We start from the raw sequence: 21,014 nt of genomic DNA, 5'->3' as shown, positions 1-21,014 counted from the left end.
GCCAGCTCTGCTGTGTTTGCTGTGACAGCACTTCCCAGGAGGGAACGTCCCTCGCAGCCCTTTTCCTGCTCCAGCCCCGTTTCCCCACTTCATAAAAGTGAAAGGTGACGTCTGAGTAAATATTGCCCTGACCTCTCACCTCTCGTGCTCCCACTGCTGCTGTTGCCTCCCCAGGGGCTGTGCCGGGAGTGGGGGGCTCTGGGGGGGCTCTCGGGGGCTCAGGGCTGGAACACAAGCCTGGTGTCTCACAGCTGGAGCTGGACAGGACGGGCAGGTCCAGCCTGGCTGCCCCGAGCACGGTCAGTGCTGTTGGGCCAGCGTGGGGAGCACCGTGGGCTCTGTGAGTGTGACAGCCACCAGCACTGTCCTTCCCTGTGTCACAGCCCTGCCAGACCCTGGGGAGCCAGGCAGGAGCCTCTGTGGGAGCCCACACCAGGAACAATCCCCGTGAGCAGGAGAGGGGTCGGAGAGGGGACACAGGCAGGGAGAGCCGAGTGTGGTGCAGCCTCTGCCCCTCTGTGTGACCTGCAGGGGCTGGCAGGGCTGGACCAGCAGCTCCCACCTGCCCTGGGCTCAACTCCTGCATGGGGACCGGCAGTGGGAATGCTGGGGTGTGTGTGTGACAAATCCAATCCCATTTTCCTGCTGAAGAGGTGGATGGTAGAGCGGCCATCCTTGGCGAGGCCGTACAGCACAGGTTGGACAAACCGCTCACTTTCCTTGCAGCCCCTGTGTGCCTCCGGCAGCATTTGCACACCAGCAGTTTAACCCCCGCAGTGCCAGCCTCTGGAGCCCCATTTCCCTGCCTGGGGAAGGCACAGGGAGCAGGAAAGCCGTGGGGCAGCGCCGGCTCTGACGCGCCGGGAGGAAGCGCGGCCACCGCGGCCCCGCGGCCGCCGCCGCTCCCTGACTCAGCGTGGAAGAAGTTCCTCCTGTCATTTCCAGGCTGGCCCAGCCTGGGAACAGATTCCTGCAGGGGGATTTATGGGCAGTTCTTCCTCCGTGGAGGCTCTGCCGTCGGCCGGAGCCCGCGGCCATCCCTCGTGTGCGCTGGTCCTGCTGCAGGGCGCTGAGAGAGAAGGGCAGAAATCTGGAGGTGTTTTCCAGCTCTTCCTGAATCTCCCTGCTTTGGTTTGTTCACCTGGGAATGAGCTTCCAAAAAGTGAGTCTGTGCTCTGAGCTTTTGAGGGTAATGCCTGGACAGCACTTAAAGGAGGCTTTGATGTTTGGATTTGTGTGGTTTGGTGATTTCTGGGCTCTCGGGGTTTTCCTTCGAGCCCAAAGTGGCCATTTCCCCCTCGGGATGGGAGGCTGAGATTCTGGGAATTGGCAGCTGTGGTGACTGTGTGTTGGTGGCAGGGTTCAACCCCCCAGGTGCTGGCTCTGAAATCAGCATTTTCCCACTTTCTGGGGAACGTTTGCACACAGCAGAGCCCAGAGGCTGTGAGGTTGCCCAGGTAGCCAAATACGAGGGGTTCACGTGTGGCCAGCTGGTGTGAGGAGCTTTGTTCCCCGTGGCTGGGCAGATTTATTGGTGTCAGAGCAGAGAACAGGGAGCTGGCTGCGGAACAGGGATGTTACAGTTCAACTCCATAAAACACGCCGGCTGTCTCCTCTGCTCACTCATTTGCCAAGTCCCCAAAAAGTCGCAGTGACAGGAGCAGAGGATGGAGCTCTGCCCTCATGATCATATTTCCTGTCTTTGCTGGCTTATGTCACAGCCTGGAATGTTATTTGAACAACAACAACAAAAAAAAGCCTGCGAATTTCCTTTTGGTTTTAATGGAAGTGTGAAGAGGTGGGGAGGAAAAGGGAGCGTGCCTGGAGTTTCCTAACCGCCTTGATTATTCTTATGCTTCAAATATGCCATTTCACAGGTTTGAAATCTGCTCTGAAGTCAAAACATAGAACTGTGGAATGGTCTGGGTTGGAAAGGACCTTAAAAATCCCTTCCCTGGAGTGTCCAAGGCCAGGCTGGATAAGGCTTGGGGTAACCTGGTGGAAGGTGTCCCTGCCCATGGGAGGGTTTGGAAATGGATGAGATTTAAGCTCCCTTCCAACCTAAACCACTCTGTAATTCCACAATAAACCCAGAGTAAGCAAACTGGCAGTAAGAGCTTTTCAAAGTCCACCTTGGAATGAGGAATCTTGTGTTTGCCTTGCACCTTCCAAAACCCCTGGCTTTCTCTGTCTGCCCCTCTGGATTTCCACATGAATTTGACACCAGAGCATCATCCCTTGTGAGACTGGAGCTGGGAGGGCCGGATGGAAAGCCATGGCCAGGAATGTGCTGCGGCAGAGGAAGGGGCACTCAGCTCCTTTCCGCCCCAGCCGTGAAGTTCCCTGCAGCTCTCCAGGAGTTAATCCCAGCAGCAGCGAGGACCAGCCCTCTCCTGGAGGTTTGGCTGCACTGGCAGCCTCCTGGAGCAGGAATTGTGTTCAAAGGCTGCTCAGAGTGGTGACAGGTCCAGACTGTCTTTAAAAGTCTCATGGCAACCAAGGAGCTCGGGCCAAGCTCGCGGGGCTCGCGGGCAGAGAGAGGCAGCAGCCCCTGCCTTGTCCCCGGGGCCATAATGAGCTGCTGCTACAAGGGCTTGTGTAACTCTGCTTTTCAGGGCAGGAATTGTGTGACAGGGACAAGTTCTGGGTGACAGGGACAAGTCTGTGTTCCACCAGATGAATTCCCCGGAGTCGAGGTGGCCGCGGCTTGTGCTGGGCTCAGCTCAGCAGTGCCAGAGCAAACTCCCGGGGAGAAACAACAGCAGAGGCTCTTGTGAGGACTTCCAAGGGAGTTGTGTAACCTGGTTTAAATAAATAAATAAATAAATTAAAATTAGCCCAGCCCAGGGTGCTGAGTCACGGGGAGGTTTGACCTCAGGAGGGACAGGCTGGGTGAAACTGAGGGACTTTGCAGAGGGGGTTTTTCAATTCTGAATCTGCTGGATTTTAACCATTCACTGCCTCACGGGCTTGCCCCAATGAGCTCTGTGTCAATCCTGTCATTGAAATGAGATTGAATTGAGTTTTTATAAAGGAATGGTCTCCCTGGGGGAGTCCTGCTGGCAGGGGGCTTTGGGCAGCTCACCTGCCCCAGAGAACCTGCTCTCAAACCCTCTGAGCTGCAAAGATCTATTGGAAACCAAACCATTTTGGCCTAATTTAATTCTCCTCCCAAGATTTATAAAAAACACCATTATTTTTATCTCAAACAGCAAAATTTTAACGTGAGAAGAAGCAGAATATTGGCTCATTTGTTCATCCCTGCGAATTCCTGCTTCATTCTCTGCAAATTCCCATTATAAACATGACACTTGGGCAGATTATCTGCTTTAGCCATCGTGTTACTGAGGGGGATATCACATTAATTTCCTTGTCATTGCGTTTGTTCTCATCTGTGTGGGATCATTTGGTTAAAAGTCTTGTGATCCTTAATGTAACTCCGTTGGTCTTTGCTTCTGGCTTCGAAAAAGACAAAGGGAGCAGCACTCAAGTGCTCCTGGGTTTTCCAAAATCATTAATTTTCCTCAGATCTGGGAGGTTCTTTTTGGCCAAGCAGCTCGGCTGGGTGCTTTTGGTGGAAGTTCCACAGGTTTTGGGCCAGAGACAGCTCCACTTGTTGAGTTTTGGCTTTGCCCCCCCAGTCCTCGTGCTCTGCAGGAATGTTCTGGGGATCTGGAAGAGCAGTTTGTGATTGTAAAGGGGGGATTTGTAAAACTGAACCAGCTGAGAGTGGTGCACTGGCCCTCACAAGTTGTTTTGTTGTGTTTTTGGAGGGAAATCCTTTTGTGATGTGTTCTTGGGTTTGCCAAAGGAGCCCTGCCACAAATTCAGCCGAAGCTTCTCTCCCTGTGGGATCCTCTGTGCATTTTATGGACTTTTTCTGGTCATTCTCGACCCACCTCGGTGATGTGCCCACCCAGGGGTGACAGGGTGCCTGTGATCCCCGTGCTGCCCCATCCGAAGCAGTGCCCTGGGGTTTGGGGACAGCTGGGCTGGGATGGGACACCCCCCTGGGGCAGAGCTGAACCCGAGGGTGCTGAGAGCTGCTGGGGCAGGCAGGCTGGCTGCAGCCCTGTGAAATATGGCCTCACACGTCCTTGAAGGATTTATTGTTTTCCGGGCACGGCTGGAGCCTGTCCACGGGCTGGAGCGGGGAGGAAGTGACTCAGTTGCTCTCCAGACAAGTGCAGCTTTGAGCTCCAGGGAGGCAGCCCAGGGGCTCCTGGGGGGCTCTGGGAGGGATGGGCAGGGCTGGGCAGTGCCACGGTGCCCCAGGAGCCTGGCAGGATGTCACGGCAGAGCCGGTGACAAGGGGAGGTGACCCACAGAGCAGGGACAGGCTGTGGATGCCGTGCAAGGCTGGGAGCAGCTGGAGCAGCCCGTGGCCAATCGATTGCCACGCCAGGGGCACAGTGTGGGACACAGCCCCAGCAGCAGCAGCTTCCAGGGGGTTTTTTGGGATATTTTCCTCCCCCACAGGCAGAAACACGGTGACCCTTCCTGGGTGGGTGCTGCAGCTCCTCTCCTGTCACCCCACGGTCCCCACAGTGCCGCTGTTTGTGCCCTGCTCTGAGGGATTTGTGGAGATCCTGATTTTGCTCAGGCTTGTGGGATATCTCATCCATCAAAGTGTCCAGCCCCTCTTTAGCCTCAGACCTTCTGGCTGGTGTCAGATGTGGACGTCAGCAGCTGCTTTCTCCATCTTAGTGTCAGCTTGGTTGGAGAGAGAGAAGTTTTTAAATGACAGAGATCCTTAGCAAAGAAACGAGAGTTAGTGTTAAAAATAAAGAAAACAAGACAGCTCGTTTCATCTAAACAGAAGGGTTATTAAACAGGCTTGAATTAATCAGAGATCTGCCAGAGCTCTGAAATTGAAAAGCAGGGCAGAGGAGCAGGGAGCACACGAGTGTGAAGGAGCCACTTTCTCAAGCAGACGTTGATGTCCCAGCACTCTGGGAGAGGAGCTGATGTTCAGCTGCTGCTGGCAGGAGGGGAGGGGGCTCCAGCCTTTGGGGTCCTTGCCTGGAGCTCAGGCCATGAGCCTGGGGGCACCTGCCACCCTGGGAGCCCCCAGACCCCGTCTGCAGGCCGTGCTGGGCCCCTGCCCACGGCCAGGCTCCATCCCTGCGCCCTGGGCTCTGTGGTGGCCACGGCTCGTGCTGGGTGGAGCTGTCTGACCCTTCCCAGGGCTCAGGCACCGTGAAACCATCAAAACCAGAATCGAGCACCCTTGGAAGGGCAGCCTGATCCTGGGAGATAAACCCAGCTTGGTGCTGATCCCGGGAGATAAACCCAGCTGGGTTCTGATCCTGGAGATAAACCCTGCTTGGTGCTGGTCCTGGAGATAAACCTGGCTGGGTGCTGATCCTGGGAGATAAACCTGGCTTGGTGCTGATCCTGGGAGATAAACCCGGCTGGGTGCTGATCCTGGGAGATAAACCTGTTCTGGAGGGCAGGGAGCTCCACCAACCATGCCCAGAGGTGCTCACAGGCAGTGCCAGTGCCAGTGCCAGTGCCAGTGCCACGCTCACAGGCAGTGCCGTGCTCACAGACAGTGCCAGTGCCATGCTCACAGTGCCAGTGCCATGCTCACAGTGGCAGTGGCATGCCCCCAGAGCCCAGCACGGCTGCCTGACAGACACCCAGCGCTGCAGGGGGGTTTGTGCTCTCAGAAGCACACTGTTACACGGGCACCGTGTCCTGGCTGCCCGGGCAGCAGCGCTGTGGCTGCTGCTGTGTAAATGCAGCGGGGGCAGCGCTCGCTGCACGCGGCCGCCGCAGCCCAGGAGCTCTGCTGCACCAGCTCTGTTTAATGGAGTGGCTGGGGACACATTTAATTTGAAGCTGGGGTTCTTCACTTGCCTGTGGTGTGCCTGGAGTGAGGCCAGGAGAAGCTGCTGCTTATTTTTCTCCCGCAGCCCGGTGGCCGCTCTGTGATCCCCCCTCGTGCTGCTCTGTAATGTTCTCTTGTAATAAACTGCAGCTGGATGTCACCTGGGGACACGGGGCTGGGCTGGGGCTGGGGAGATAAAACTCCCTGCCTTGCCACTGGGACCTTTTGCTTAGCCTTGGGCAAATCATTTCATCGTTTAATCTGCTCGCACCTAAGGTCAGCAGCCATTAAATTCCATTTTGTTGGGAAAAAAGCCCATGAATAATCAAGCGATGCTCAGGTGCGCCGGTGGAGAGGTGGATAAAGCTCAGTCCATCAGGGCTCAGGTAGGAAACCAGAAAAAGCACTTTCTGAGGCACGTAAAACTGACCTAGATTGCCTGGAGGGGTTGTGGATTGTGTTTCTGGGGGTCCTTGAGGACTCTTTAGAGAAGCACCACGGCAGCGATGGCTCCAACAGCTGGGCCTTGCAGCAGGAGGCTGCAACACGCTCACAGCTCTCCGTCCAGCTCTACCCTTTCAACATCATCCAGCGCCAGCGACCTGTGTACACAGGTTTGGCTGAGCCTCCCCAAAACTCGACTAAACCAGCCACGAAACCTCAGAAATGTTACATTTCCCCTCGGTGGCAGGCTTGTGGCCAGCCAGGGGAAGGCAGCTCTGTTCTGCTCCGCGCTGAGCGCTGCCAGGCTGTCACCAGCCCCTGTCCCCGGGGGCTGCCTGGGGAGCAAACCCTCCTTGCCCAGCTCCCTCCCCAGGGCAGCTCACTGATGAGCTGTTCCACCCCCAGCTCGGTGCCAGCCGTGGTTTCTCAGAGCCGGTGTCAGTGTGGGCACAGGAGAAGGTGGCTGAGTGCTGCCCGGGCTGGGGGATGCATTTTCCTGCAAGCCCTGCGGGGTTGCTGGGTTAAATGGCTCCAGCTGTGCGGCACAGCTGGGTGACAGCCACAGCTGTGGTGCTGCTTGGGATCCTCCTGGGGATGGGGGCTGAGGAGCACAACTTGTCCAGGCTTGTCCAGCAAACCTGGGACAGGCAGTGGCTGTGCTGCGTCCTTGTCCTCCCAGCTGCAGCTCCAAACCTGGCTCAGGGCAGGGCCCTGCCTGGGTTCTGTGTTTCTCTGGACCCGTTGGGATGTGTGTGCACGGAGGGAGGTGGAGGGGAGAGCTTTGCACAGTGTGTGCTGTATAAACAAATATCTGGGCTCTGGACAAATTTTGTGCATAATTCCTGTGATGTTGTTTGTTATCAGGGAAATGCCTTTTCGTGGCTGGGCTCTGTTCTTCCCCTCCTCTTCCTTGTCCCAGGCCTGGAGGAAGCAATAATCACAATGCTGTGCTTTGCCCTCTTAACTCTTTCTCAGAGGGCTGGGGAATGCCATCGCTGGGAAGGAGCAGCCCCTGGGGGGGGACACAGCTCCTGGCAGGGTCCTGCCCTGGCTGCCAGCAAGAGCAGGGACAGGGCAGGCCAGGAGGGTGGATTTGGGTCCAAAACCCAGAGGGTTCAGTTGTGCTTTAGGAAAAGCTTGTTATTTGTCATCCCTGTGGGGGAACCTCTGGAGAGACCTCGGAGCCGACTCCAGGCTCCTCACTGGTGATTTACAACTTGTTCTTACTGTTGTTGGAGTCAAAATATTAACTAAAAAAGACCAAGAAGAGGCGGTGGGAGCCATCCTCATGGCTCTGTGTTACAGAATTCCAATTATTCACACCAAGCTGGCAGTAACCCCCTTGGGGCCAGGCTCTGTGGGGCTCCTCTGGCTGGGGTGGCCTGGCCAAAGAGGCAGCACTGGGCATCCAGACCTCTGATCCACGCTGGAAACATCCCAGGCCTTGGAGAAGCTTCCATCAGACACTTTGGCTCAGACTTTTTGCCTAATTAAACCCAAACCCTATTAATTATTGTAAGGTCTTCCTCCATAGCTGACAAATGTGTGCTGAGTGTCACTCCTCCGAGGGGATCAATCACTGCAGCAGCTTCAGTGCTTGGAAAGGTTTCACAGGACAATTCCCAAGGTGCCGCAGGAGGGACGAGGCTCCAGCACCTGTGTTCCCGTTTGCTGCAGGGAAATGGCCAAACTCGGGGCTTTTCCCTCATTCCCAGACCCAGAATGGAGCCAGCGGGAGGGGAAAGGCTCAGGCTGAGGCTGTGCCAGAGGGTTTGTCCTGCCTGAGGGTTTGTCATGTGCAGCCTGCCCTCCTGGTGGCCCTTTGGGCAGTGCTGGGGGTGTGTGACAGCCTGGTCACCCTTTGGGCAGTGCTGGGGGGCTGTGACAGCCTGGTGACCCTTGGAGCAGTCCCCTGTCCCCTGTCCCATGGCCCTTTGGGCAGTGCTGGGGGGCTGTGACAGCCTGGTGACCCTTGGAGGGGGTGTCACAGCCTGGTGGCCCTTGGGGGCTGTGACAGCCTGGTGACCCTTTGGGCAGTCCCCTGTCCCCTGTCCCCTCTCCCAGCCATGAATCTTGCGGGGCTGTAAACAGCCAAAAGAGCAGAACCACCCCCAGCTTCCAGAGCAATCCCAGCCCCTCTCCCCCAGCTCTGTCATCCCTCAGGAGGGTCTGTTCAGGGACACAGCCCCCACAAAGCCAGCCTGGGATTTATGGCCCAATCTGCTCCCCCTGCCTGGGGACCCTGGGGGCCTCCGGGTGGGGGGAGGCACGGGGACAGAAAAGGGACAGGCAGGGAAAAGCTTGGGGGCTGGGGGGGTGGGGATGGGGGTGAGTGCAGGTTCTGGGGTCAGTGAGGCACTGGGATGGGGGTGAGGATGGGGGTCCAGAAAAGGGACAGGCAGGGAAAAGCTTGGGGGCTGGGAGGGTGGGGATGGGGGTGAGTGCAGGTTCTGGGGTCAGTGAGGCACTGGGATGGGGGTGAGGATGGGGGTCAGTGCAGGTTCTGGGGTCAGTGAGGCGCTGGGGATGTTTGCTGTGTCCTGGAGGTGCTGGGGCACACCCAGAGGGGTGAAATAGCCCAGGACACAGGAGCTGAGTGTAAATCACTGCTCACCAGAGCAACCCCACCCCCAAAGAAAAGCCCCCTCACCACCAGGCAAACACAGCTGCCACTCTGGTGACATCAGAATTGTGCCTTTGAGTCGTCATTTGCCATAGGAGATTCTCTTGTTGTTTTGGCTTTAATTTTCTTTTTTTTTTTTTTTTTGGGTCTGCACAAAATGCCACTAATGACAAACTGTGGTGCCCGTGAGTGAGTGACAGCTGAAATGAGAGAAATGACTAATGGTGCCTCCTGAAGCCCTGTCGCATGGAGATTAAATGAGCCCTTTTTTCTTCCCCCCTCAATGAGAATCATGGGCATTTGAATAATAATATTATAGTCTCCATTAGGATGACAGTGGGGGAAAAAATCGGCTCAGACCTGTGATTATTCCTTCAATCTAATAATTATTTAAATACCAGATAACTCCTTTCAGCCTAATTGAGGCCTTTCAGCTGCTTGGGTTTATATTGTGTCCCTGAATTTACTCTCGCTTTCACCTTGCGTTACTAATAGCTGCAGATTGCTTCTGAGGCTGTATTTTAAAACTCTCTTCAGAAAAAAAAAAAAAGAAAGAGAGGGAAAATTAATGATCAAATGGTATTAAGGATCAGAGTTAAAATCACCCATTCTGCTGGTGTTTAACTCCCCAGGTGTTTGGCCTCCTCCACAGGGATGGTTTGGGTTGGAAGGGACATTAAAGCTCTTCCAGTGCCACCCCCTGCCGTGGGCAGGGACAGCCTCCACCATCCCATGTCGCTGCAAACCCCGTCCAGCCTGGCCTTGGACACTGCAGGGATGTGGCAGCCACAGCTGCCAACCTCTCCCTGCTCTTTGAGCCAAGAATTCCTCCCCAAAATCCCTCACAGGGATTTGCTGTCTGCAGTGCTGAGCTCTGCTCAAGCCCGCACCCTCACCTTGTCCCCCAGCCCTGGGGACAGGAGCTGCCCCAGGGTGACAGGGACAAGAGAGGGCTGGGTAGGATGGCAGCCCATGCAGGTCTGTCATGTTCAGATCGTGTTTGGGAGGCAGATTCTCCTTCCTGGATGGTCTCTGTTGCCGTTGGCAGTGGCTGTTTGTGAGTACCTGAGAGGTACAGCAGCCAGGCTGCTCACAGCTCTGCTGCCCCTCGTGCTGGGCTAGGGCTGGAAACTGCTGAGAAACACCCAAAACTGCTGTGGAACCACACACCCACGTGTGTAAAGTTCAATTATTTAAATCCATTCATTTCTAGCCTGCACTGTCCTTGTCTCGCTTTGCAACGGAACAACTTTTTAAGAACTGGAAGCTGCTGAGCAGGAAAATTGTGTGTGCAGGGCTCTCCAGCAGGGCTCTGTGTGTTTTGGGGCTCCCTTTGAACCTGAGGAGCATGTCCCAGGACTTGGGGCACTGAGGGGGTGCAGGTAAAGCTGCTGTGATCAGGTGTCAGTGCCCAAATTGTCACCAGCACGGAAAGGACACTCCCAGATCCCAGGGAGCCGTCTGGAAAGACCCTGGCTCAGGGAATGGCGTGGGGTGCTCGCTCAGAAATGTGGGGAGAGCTGGTGCTGCCGTGGCTGTGGGAGGGCAGCAGGAGCAGCTTCCCTGTGCCCAGCACACCCCGAGGGTGCCAGGGGCCGTGTCCGTCCCAGGACGGACAAACTGCCACAGCCAAGGTGGGAGTGCCGAGCCTGGCAGCGAGAGGGAAGCAGCTGGGGAAGTGTCTGCCTGAGCAGAATGACAAAGCCACCCGGGCTGCCTCTCCTGTCTCCTGTCAGAGGCAGCGCAGGGACAGAGCTCCTTTGTCACCTCTCAGGAACAGCTCCCGGCTAGAGAGCGGCTGCTCGGTGACACCCGCAGCCCAGGGCGCCTCTGCAGCGCTGCAATTGTTGTAAATTTAAATAAACCAAAGCAGCAGCAGCAGGGGCTCGGAGCTGCAGAGGGCAGGGCTCCCATGGGGTGTGTGGGACACGGTGGGTGCAGAGTGGGGCCTCATCCTCAGCCTCCTCCCAGGGCTGGGGTGACCCCGAGGTGAGGGAGGATGCTCTGAAGTGGTTCCTTTGCCTTTCCTGGAGCACGTAAGGAATGCAGAATTTGGGATAAAGGAGAACTTTGTGGTGGTTTCGTCAGACACCTCCGTGGTCAGGTCAAGCAAGCTGCTCTAGCCTGGTGGTCTCTCCCCTGCTGCAGGGTTTGGTGGCTGCTCTCACCCTGTGCTCCCACCTTGGTGGCAGCTGCTTTTTGGCAGGAAAAAAGGAGCTCCTGCCTAAAAAGCACCTGCTTGAGAGGCACTTCTGGCTCTGGGGAGGGTCTGAGGGGAGATGTCAGCGCCTTCAGTGTGTGTGCTCAATGAACTTGCCTGCATGAAGCTTCTTCCTCAGGTTCCCAAATTAAATCAGAGAGGCTTTAAAGGTAAAGAACAGCTCTTATTTCCTCTGCTGCTTCCAGCAACACACCCTGCAGGAGACATCCTTTCAGCCAAGATTGCAGATGGGTGGTTGGGGCTGAGAGCCACAGGCTTTGTCTTGGGCTGGAGCTGATTCTCCCCTCCCCGTCTGAGCAGAGCATGTTCTAAACAGCCAAACCCCACCACAAATTAAGATGCAGGGGCTGAAACAAGTGGCAAAGCACCAAGCCTGAACTGCTCTCCACTAAGTTGTGGACTCGCTTAATTCTCGTTGTGCTTAGAGACATCCTCCCTTTATCTCAAGGACTGTGTAATTAGAAAGCCTCCTTTGAATTTTATCTGCAGGGCACACGGGATCTAATCCTTCGCTCTGGGTGGTTCTTCTCTCCACAGAACCATGTGAGGGACATTGCCGGGGCTCAGGACACGCGCGGGGGACACGGAGCTTGCCTTTCCCAGGATGGATCAGAGGAGGAGCTGGCCTCGGGTACTGGACTCTGATGGCTGCTCAGTGGCTCTGCTCTGCCTCTTCCTGGCATCGCTCTCCCGGAACGTGTCCAGCAATGCCTTGTTCAACACTTTCCACTCGGAGAACCGGGACTGGACGTTCAACCACCTGACGGTGCACCGGGGCACGGGCGCCGTCTACGTGGGGGCCATCAACAGGGTGTACAAGCTTTCGGGGAACCTGACCATTCTGGTGGCTCACAAAACCGGCCCCGAGGAGGACAACAAATCCTGCTACCCTCCCCTCATCGTGCAGCCCTGCAGCGAGGTCCTGACGCTCACCAACAACGTCAACAAGCTGCTCATCATCGACTACTCCGAGAACCGGCTGCTGGCCTGCGGCAGCCTCTACCAGGGCGTCTGCAAGCTGCTGCGCCTCGACGACCTCTTCATCCTGGTGGAGCCCTCGCACAAGAAGGAGCATTACCTCTCCAGCGTCAACAAAACGGGCACCATGTACGGGGTGATCGTGCGCTCCGAGGGCGAGGACGGGAAGCTCTTCATCGGCACGGCGGTGGATGGCAAGCAGGATTACTTCCCCACCCTGTCCAGCCGCAAGCTGCCCCGCGACCCGGAGTCGTCGGCGATGCTGGATTACGAGCTCCACAGTGACTTTGTCTCGTCCCTCATCAAAATCCCCTCGGACACGCTGGCCCTGGTTTCGCACTTTGACATTTTTTACATCTACGGCTTCGCCAGCGGTAACTTCGTCTATTTTCTGACGGTGCAGCCCGAGACACCCGAGGGCGTCTCCATCAACTCCGCCAGTGACCTCTTCTACACCTCGCGCATCGTCCGCCTGTGCAAGGACGACCCCAAGTTCCACTCGTACGTGTCCCTGCCCTTCGGCTGCGTCAAGGGCGACACGGAGTACCGGCTGCTGCAGGCTGCCTACCTGTCCAAGCCGGGCCAGGTGCTGGCCAGGGCCCTCAACATCACGGCAGAGGAGGACGTGCTCTTTGCCATCTTCTCCAAGGGGCAGAAGCAGTACCACCACCCGCCCGACGACTCCGCGCTCTGCGCCTTCCCCATCCGCACCGTCAACGCCCACATCAAGGAGCGCCTGCAGTCCTGCTACCAGGGCGAGGGCAACCTGGAGCTCAACTGGCTGCTGGGCAAGGATGTGCAGTGCACCAAAGCGGTAAGGGTGCGCTGGGTGTTGGCTGTGGGAGCCCTCCAGAGCCGGGTTCAGTCCCTGCCCCCATGGAACACAGGTTTGCAGAGTAGGATCGGTCTGTACCTCGCTTTCCCTAAATTCAGAGCACTCTTCCCCTTTAATCCATCCTGTCACCCTACAGTGTGATGACAATGAGGGAAGGGATGGTGTTAAAGCAGGATAAAGGTGTGCAGCTTCCTGGGAGTCTTTATCACTCCCAGCCTGGGCTCTGGAAGCTGCAGGAGCCCTGGGGAAGGTGGCTGGAGCTGGCAGGGGGTGGCACGTTGGTGGCCCCCACTCTGCTGCCAGCACCGTCAGCTCCCTCCACACCACCCAAGTGTGCGGGACCACTCTGGGCTCTGCGTCACTCACAGCTGCCCCAAACCTTGTCTTTCCAGCCAGTCCCCATCGATGACAACTTCTGTGGGCTGGACATCAACCAGCCCCTGGGGGGCTCGGTGCCCGTGGAGGGGGTGACGCTCTTCACCTCCAGCCGCGACCGCATGACCTCCGTGGCCTCCTACGTCTACAACGGCTACAGCGTGGTCTTCGTGGGCACCAAGACGGGCAGGCTGAAGAAGGTAAGGCCTGTCCATGGCTGTGGAGAGCCGGGAGCTGGGTTTGTCTCTCTCGGAGCGCTCTGATGTGCCTCACTGCCGCTGCATCTTACGGGTGTTCCCCAGCGGGAAACTGGGAGTGAAGCAGGAGTGGGAATGGCAGGTTTGGGTCACAGCCTGCTGTTGGAGAGGCAGAGCTCAGCTCTCAGTGTTGTTGGTGTGGTTTGTTGTTGGAGTTTTTGGGGAAGGTGAAGTTGAAGCTGCTGCAGGACGGTCCTGGGAAAGGAACCAAAGGAGGTTGGATGGAAATCTTGCAATAGTTTTGTTTCCCAGCAATCCTTCTGCAACTGGTTTAGAAGAGTGTGAGTTACAAAGCCTTTGGAGCTGCTGGTACCGGCAGGATTTTGGTCATGGAGAGACAGGAATGGGTTAATGTGGCTGCTTTTGGAAGCAAGCCTCAGGGCAGAGTCCTGCTGCCTGCCTGTGCCTCTTCCCTCCTGCTGGATGATTGATCAGCCCTGGAACTTTCCTTGTCCTCCATCACAAACTCTGAGGGGGGGTTGGTGGGGCTCACCTGAGAGTCACAGAACGTTTCTGGGTTGGAAGGGACCTGGGCAAGGACACCTTCCTCTAGCCCAGGTTGCTTCAAGCCCTGTCCAACCTGACCTTGAGTGACTTTTAGGCCTTTGAAGTCCAGCTGGGATTTTGCCACTTCTGAGTTACAAAATCACAGAATATTCTGAGTTGGAAGGAAACTCTGAGGACTTCTGCATTTAGAACAAGTCTGGAAGTGGCCTTGGGGTGTAAACAGAGGTGTGTGAGAGCCCTTGCTGGCCTTTGGAGCTGCAGCTGCAGCTGGAAGCCAGCTCAGCAGAGGGTCTGATCCAGCTCCAGCAAAAACAGCCTTGGAGCTGCTGCTCTGGCAAGCTGAGACCCTTCCAATTAACCTCAGCTCTAAATGACAGCATTAGGTGAACCTGCTAAACGCAGCCCCTGCTCCTTCATGCCAGGGAAAGAGTTAACAAATGTAATCAACAGCAGGCTGTTAATTTTTTGAGTCCTTAAGCAGCAGGGAATTTCTTCCTCATCTATCCAGGAAGATACAAGGACAGGCAGATACTACACTTGAATGTCTGCATCATTTTAATTACATCAGTTCATTAATATTCATCCAGCACTTTACAAGTGCTGAGTAGTAGTAAATTAGGTGCCTCCCTGGTGCCTCTCGAGTGTCAGTGGGGCAATTTTGAACGTGGGGGAGAGGGAGCTTGTAAAGCAGAGCCCTCCTCTTCCCTGCTTCCTCTGCCGTGGCTCAGAGGAGAGCCGGGGTTTTTTTAGCTAAATGGAAGAAGAGAAACCCTCAGCACATCCCAAAGGCTTGTGCCAAGCCCGGAGCTGGGGATGCAGCCCGGTGCTCGCTGTGGGCAGGGTCTGGGGACAGGGGAGGCTCCTCTTCCAGAGGCAGCAGCAGCCAAGAGCCCGTGCCTGCACACGAGGTATTTACGGGCTTGTTCCATGAATTATGGAGGATTACAGAAGCAGCAGTCTCTCCAGCAGGGTTTAATTCCTGGTGCTAGTCTACACTGAACGCTTTCTGATGCAAAGTTAATCTATTCATGCTCCTCCGTCCAGAGGGAGGGCTGTGCAATCCTTCACCTGCAATCCTTCATCTGTTGGATGAAAATTGGCCCATCTCTGAAGCAAATTCATCCCAGACATTCACTACAGTCAGATTTTCATGGCATCTGCCCTTATTTAACAGCAGAGCTGCCTGCAGCTGGGGGGATCCATGTCCCCTGTAATTAACTGGAACAATCCTGGTCCCGTCCTCCCCTCTGTGGGGCTGGGGATGCTGTTCCCTCTCTCCCAGCTCTGTCTACACCTTTAGCAGATTTTCCCTCCTTTGACACAGTGAGATTGTCTTTTCCATGGCCCGAGGGAGCCCAGGTGAGGTGTAGGAAGCAGCTCTGCACCGAGCTGAGGGGCTCTGGCTGCAGAGGAGGGAAGTTAACAGGTTGTCTCTGGATTTTGTGCCTGCTCCAAGATAACCAGACGTCTGGAGTGCTCAGGATGCTCAGGACTCTCCTTATCTCTCCTTGCCCATCTGTGAAATGATGGTGGAAACGTTCAGCAGCTCTGTGAGTGCCAGGGCTTTGTGCAGACGCCTTTTCCACCTGGTCTCCTCCTTGTCCTCCTCAGATCTACCCACACAATTAATGTCTGAAAGCTTTGTCACACCTATTCCCTCGCCCACAGCTGTTGATTTCCTTTGGAAACAAGCTGCTGGCTCCGTCTGGGCTTTCAGGAAAAGCATTTTTGTAGCTGGAGGAAAGTCAGGGAGATGGCTCCGAAATATTTCAAATTTGCCTGTGCTCCCCCAGTGAGGATTCCTTACTGGAAACACTGGGATATCCCTCTGGTGTCCTCCTGCCTTCAGCTCTTCACCTCACTGCTCCTGCCACATTCCCAGCTCCTGCTGGTTCTGCTGCCCAGGAATTGTCTCCGAGAGGGTGAAAAGCAAATGCTGCTGATGCTGGGGCCCTTTGGCCCAGGCACAGGTAGAGGGATGAAATTCTCCCTCCTGCTCCCTTCCAAAGCACCTCAGCCTCCTGCCTGTGGCAGGAAGGGGAAAGGGGCCCATGCTGGAGACACAACCATCCAGAATCGGGGATTCCTCCAACAAAACCATTTCCATCAAGCAAAACGAGAAGGGACATTAATGCAACAGTTAAGAGCAACTAAGTGCTGGGGGGAGATGTGTCAGCTTGCTTGTTCTGTTTATGGGCTTCATGGAATTCTATCAATATTGATGTGTGATGCCTTTGATTTTGACACTAATCATTGCCATGAATTAAATTTGCAGCCATATAATTAGAACTGCTATTAATAGGGCCTCAAGCTAAGCACTGCTGTGCTAGTTGGCTTTTTCCTGATGGAAAACGGCATCCATGGAACTCGGCTCATGTGGTGAGCCTGATGTGGAAATTGCACTGGCTGTGCTTAGAGGGGCTCCTCTGGGAGGCAGGTTCATGGGGAGGGTCTGGCTCTGAGGTTTCCCAGGAAATCCTACTAGATCTTCCCTTAAACTTCCCAGTGGTTTGCTGCTCTTGGGATGCTCAGCCTCAGTGGGAGAGAGGAGGATTGCAGGGAGAAAAGAGCAGCGTGCAGGGCTGTTATTGCTGTGCTTCCATTCCATCTCCCTTCCCCGTGGCAATCCTCCCGTTTGTTGCCCTGGCCCAGCAGAGCTGTGGCAGCCCCGTGTCCCTCCCTGTGCACGCCTGGTTCCATCTCATCAGCCTGAGCTCAGTGCCTGGGATGGCAGCAAGGCTCACCACTAAAAATCAATCTTGTATTTCATCCCGAGAGGTCTGTTTCTTATTAGGTCTAATAAATCAGTGAAGTGCCCTTCATTCAGCTTGTCAATGCAGGACATTGTTTGTGATCAAGAATAAATAAATGTCTCTGCTCTGTCTGCCAGTCGCCATCTAGGTATTATTTTTCCATCACGCTGTTTATGCTGGCTGTAGGAAAAATGCAGTTCCTGCATCCTTGCCTGCCTTCCCACGGGCTGGGAGTGCTCCTGGGTGGTAGAGGCGAGGGAAAAGCTGGAACAGTGACGTTGTACCTGGGCTTCACCCAGTGCTGAGTTGCTCAGTGCTGATAAGGTTTTAATTTGTGTGCTTGGAGATGTGGAGGTGTTGCAGTGCTGCAGGCAAGGGCCCAGGTGTGGTTATTTCAGGTGCCCTGAGGTGAAGGAAAAAGCGTGTGAATGACATCACCCCCAGTTCTCCTGGAAAAGGGGAGTCACTGCTGTCCTGGCCGTGTGTGACACTGTCCCAGGGGCAGCTGGACGTGGCTGGAATCCATCCCGGGTGTGACAGAGCTGCTCAGTCTGCCTGCAGGAGTGCCACAGAGAAATGCACCGTGCTGGGACTCTGTTCGTGCTGGGAACACCCTCCTGTCACCTGCAGAATTCCTGAACTCTGTCCTTGCTCCTCCACTGCTCCAAGGGACAGCCACGAGCGACTGGGTTGCGCCGCCAGAGGAACGCAGAACTTTTAAGTGCCTTGTTACATCTTGGGACGTGAGAGTTTTATTCAGCTTGGCTGATTTCATTTGTTCCATTAGTGGGAATAAAGCAGCTCTTTCACAATGAAATATATATGTCCGGACCTGTCCTGAGATGACTTCATTTTATGGGTGCTTATCTCATCCCGGTGATTTATCCTTCGTTATCACCCCCAACACTTCAGGAAAAACTCGGTTGCATCAGCCTGTGGAGAAGCCAAGAGGACAGCAGGCTGTTATTGAGCAGATGAAAATCATCCATTTGCAGGCGCCTTCCTGAGGATTTGTCTGGTTTTAGCTGCAGGTTGGGAGGTCAGGGGCTCTGCTGGCTCCGTGCTCAATCCATCACCCTCGGAGCGCAGATCCCAGCAGAGGTGGGAGAGGGCAGATGGTTCTTGTTTGGCTGAAAAAGTTGTTTAATTGAAAGGTCTGAGAAAAAAAAGGCTGATTTTTGCCCAGTGATGTGAAATAAGGGGGTGTTTGTTCAGTACTGTACTTGCTGCTGTGGTTGGAGGAGCTGGGATTTATTTTCCCCCTAAACAAGGATTTTCCATTCTCAGAAAGTAATTCCCCTTTGCTTCATCTGTGCTGAAAAGGGTCCCCAGAATGCCCCAAAGCCCCTCACATTTATTATTTTTCATAGCCAGAAGTTGGAATCTTATTAATTGGGATTTATGCAAGGGAATAGGAAAAGTGCTGGGAGCCAGAGGAGAGCACTGGGGGCGTTTGGGGCTGGAGATGGGGCAGAGCTGCCAGGTCCCTCCTGACTGTGGCTCTGAGCACTCAGGAATGTCCCTGCCACCTCTTCATGGCATGAACTGGCCTCTCTTCTCCCAGCATCCCTTCCCTGGTCTGGGATCTGGCGCCTGCCAGAGCCACTCGCGTCAGAAGAAAGCCAGGAGTTGGCAGATATTTTTATGGCTGCTGGAGAGGGAAGGGACAGGTGTTCAGGAAGTGCTGGGGATGTGAAATGGAGCCAGGTGAGCTCGGAGGCTGCTTTAATCTCATTCCTTGGCTCAGGAGATGGGGATGACTCTGGGTTTTTATGCAGGTTCAGGCACCTTGAAAAATCAACTGGAAATTTTGGAGGGCAGTGATTGCTTTTGGTTCAGCTCTAAATCAAGTGGGGCTAGTGAGGCTGCGAGTGCTGAGCAGCCTTACCCATGGAATCCATCCTGCCTGGAATCCATCCTGCCTGGAATCATGGCTTGGAAGGGATCTTCAAAGGCTCTGCAATGAGCAGGGACACCTTGAGCCAGAGCAGGCTGCTCAGCACCCCATCCAAACAGAGTTTTCGTCTTGAATTTCACAGATAATTCATCCCCACACCTTCTCTCACAGCCATTATCTCCCTTATGAGCATCAAGTGAGGCAGAAGTTATTCCTCCGTTTCACGACGTTTTTCCTCAAGTTCAATAATGAATTTCTACTTGAAATGATCTTGGTGAAAAATACCACGAAATTCCAAGCCCTTTGGTGAACTCCTGGTGGTTTTCCTGCCTGTCCCTGCTCTCCTTGGAGTGTGGAGCTGGAGGAGCTGCTCTTCTGGATTTGTTGGGTTTGGGGGTAGGGCACTGTCAGACTCCTGCCTTTCCACTCACGAGTCAAGAAGTTCATGCTTTCTTTACTATAAACATATTTTTTCTGCAGGCTTTTAAAATCCTCAGAGGTCAAAACAACACAGGTTTTGGTCCATTTGTGAGATCTTAAATCCCTGGGTGGCAAGAAACACTGTGAGAAGCCGGGGCTATGTTGCTTCTCTAAATGCCTCCTCGAGGCAGTAAAAACAAATGTGGAAACCACAAATGTGCCGGGAGAGACGGGGGAATGTGCAGGGAGAGTCCTGGGCGCTGCCACAGCCCTGAGCTGCTGCTGCTGCTGTGAAAAGGTTGGGATTTAGGGATTTGAGGTGCCCTGGAGGAGCAGCACGGCCGCGGTTTGAGGTGGGCACGGCTGCAGGCTTTCCCCTGGGTGTCTGATGATGCTGCCTTGAGCATTCCCTCCATCCCCCGATGGAGCTTACAGCTCGCCGTGCCAGGGGTGCCTCGGGCAGTGAAACCCGCCGGGTTTGGGGCGGATCCATCGCGGAGCATCCCCGCTATTTTCGGCCGGCCCCGCAGCACCGGGCAGCCTTACCCCGCTGTGACCGCGGGCTCCACACCTCCCCCTGCCTTTTACGAGCCTCTTCCCATTCCTGCCGAGCTGCCGGGGTGGGCAGAAGCCTGCCTTTCCTTCGGGCAGCTCCCTGCAGGCAGCCCAGCTGGGAACAGGGGAGGCAGAGACAGCCCTGCCTGCTGTGGGGTGCACGAGAATCCTCCGGACATGTGCAAGGGCTTTCCTGGCTGTGCCCTGGGCAAAAAAACCCAGCAAAACCCTCAGCCTGAGCTGTGCCCGGGGTGTGACCACGGCTGCCATCCCCACGGGGCGAGGGAGAGGCCCCCAGTCCCTCCCAGTTCGTACTGGGGAGCCTGCCAGGAGGGTTCAGGGCTGCGATTCCTTGGCCAGGGAGGCAGAGGGGGAGCACGGGCAGCAGCAGGGCAAGGCTGCAGTAATTAGCAAGAGGCTTTGTCAGCAATTGTCCCTGCACCTCTGCTGCCCCTCGCTCCTGAATCAAACACACCCGAGCACAGGACAGGGATGGGCATTGAAAGTGAGTGTACACATCACACAGCCCCCTCCTCCAAGCACGGGGAGGGGCTGCTTTGTGTTAGCTGCTGAATTATTGATTGTGTGCCGGGCTTTAATCTCACAAACCTGCCTGCAGGCCTCGGGCACGCCAGCCCGAGCATCCCGGGGATGGCAGCAGCACTTCCCATGGCACGGGGCACAGTTTGTATTATTTGCCCTTGATTTGAGGGGAGTTTGGCCACCCCGGAGTGGGGATTGCCAGGGGAGTGCAGCAGGAACGGGGCAAACAGCACCTGACACCAGGTTTGGGGACAGCAAGGCAGCTCAGGGTTTGCTTGAGAAAACAAACAAGTTTCATGTTTTCAAGAGCGCTGTGCCGAGGCTGGCTTGTTCAGAGCCCTGTGATCAGAGGCAGCAGAGCCCAGGTCCAGCAGGAGCTCTGCCATTCCTCCAGGAGCATTAAAGAGCAGCCGATGCCTTCTGGAAACTGTTGATAAAGCTCTCTTTTTTAGAATCATTTCTGCTTCTCTAGCACAAATGTACTATTTCTTGTTTGGATGTGTTGCTTTCTTCATTCACTTTTATTACTGGGGACATTTACATGAAAACAGCTTTTTTTTGCTTTTTTTTTTTCTTTTTTTTTTCTTTTTTTTTTCTGCTCTCGCAGCACATTTCCCAATTGCAGCTGCATGGAAAGGGATCTCCACCTTCCCTGGGAATGGGAATGGGGATGGGATGGGATGGGATGGGATGGGATGGGATGGGATGGGATGGGGAATGGGAAAAGGGAAATGGGAATGGGACTGGGAAATGGGAAATGGGAAATGGGGATG

General features: G+C 55.2%; 1 protein-coding gene across 1 annotated transcript in view; it reads left to right on the top strand.

Annotated features, from left to right (window-relative positions):
* The window catches only part of PLXNA2 (plexin A2), a 127,032-nt gene that overhangs the window by 6,107 nt on the left and 99,911 nt on the right, over nt 1-21,014 (top strand). The window contains exons 2-3 of the mRNA XM_039695807.1: nt 11,659-12,913; nt 13,327-13,509. Of these exons, the coding sequence (XP_039551741.1) occupies nt 11,726-12,913; nt 13,327-13,509 (1,371 nt within the window). The 5' untranslated portion in view covers nt 11,659-11,725. The remainder of the gene's footprint in view (nt 1-11,658; nt 12,914-13,326; nt 13,510-21,014) is intronic.

The sequence above is a fragment of the Passer montanus genome, unplaced genomic scaffold, assembly GCF_014805655.1.
Source record: "Passer montanus isolate IOZ18808 unplaced genomic scaffold, ASM1480565v1 scaffold93, whole genome shotgun sequence".
Classification (NCBI taxonomy): Eukaryota; Metazoa; Chordata; class Aves; order Passeriformes; family Passeridae; genus Passer; species Passer montanus.
Note: the sequence above shows the minus strand (reverse complement) of the source record. Positions and strands in the feature narration are given on the sequence as shown.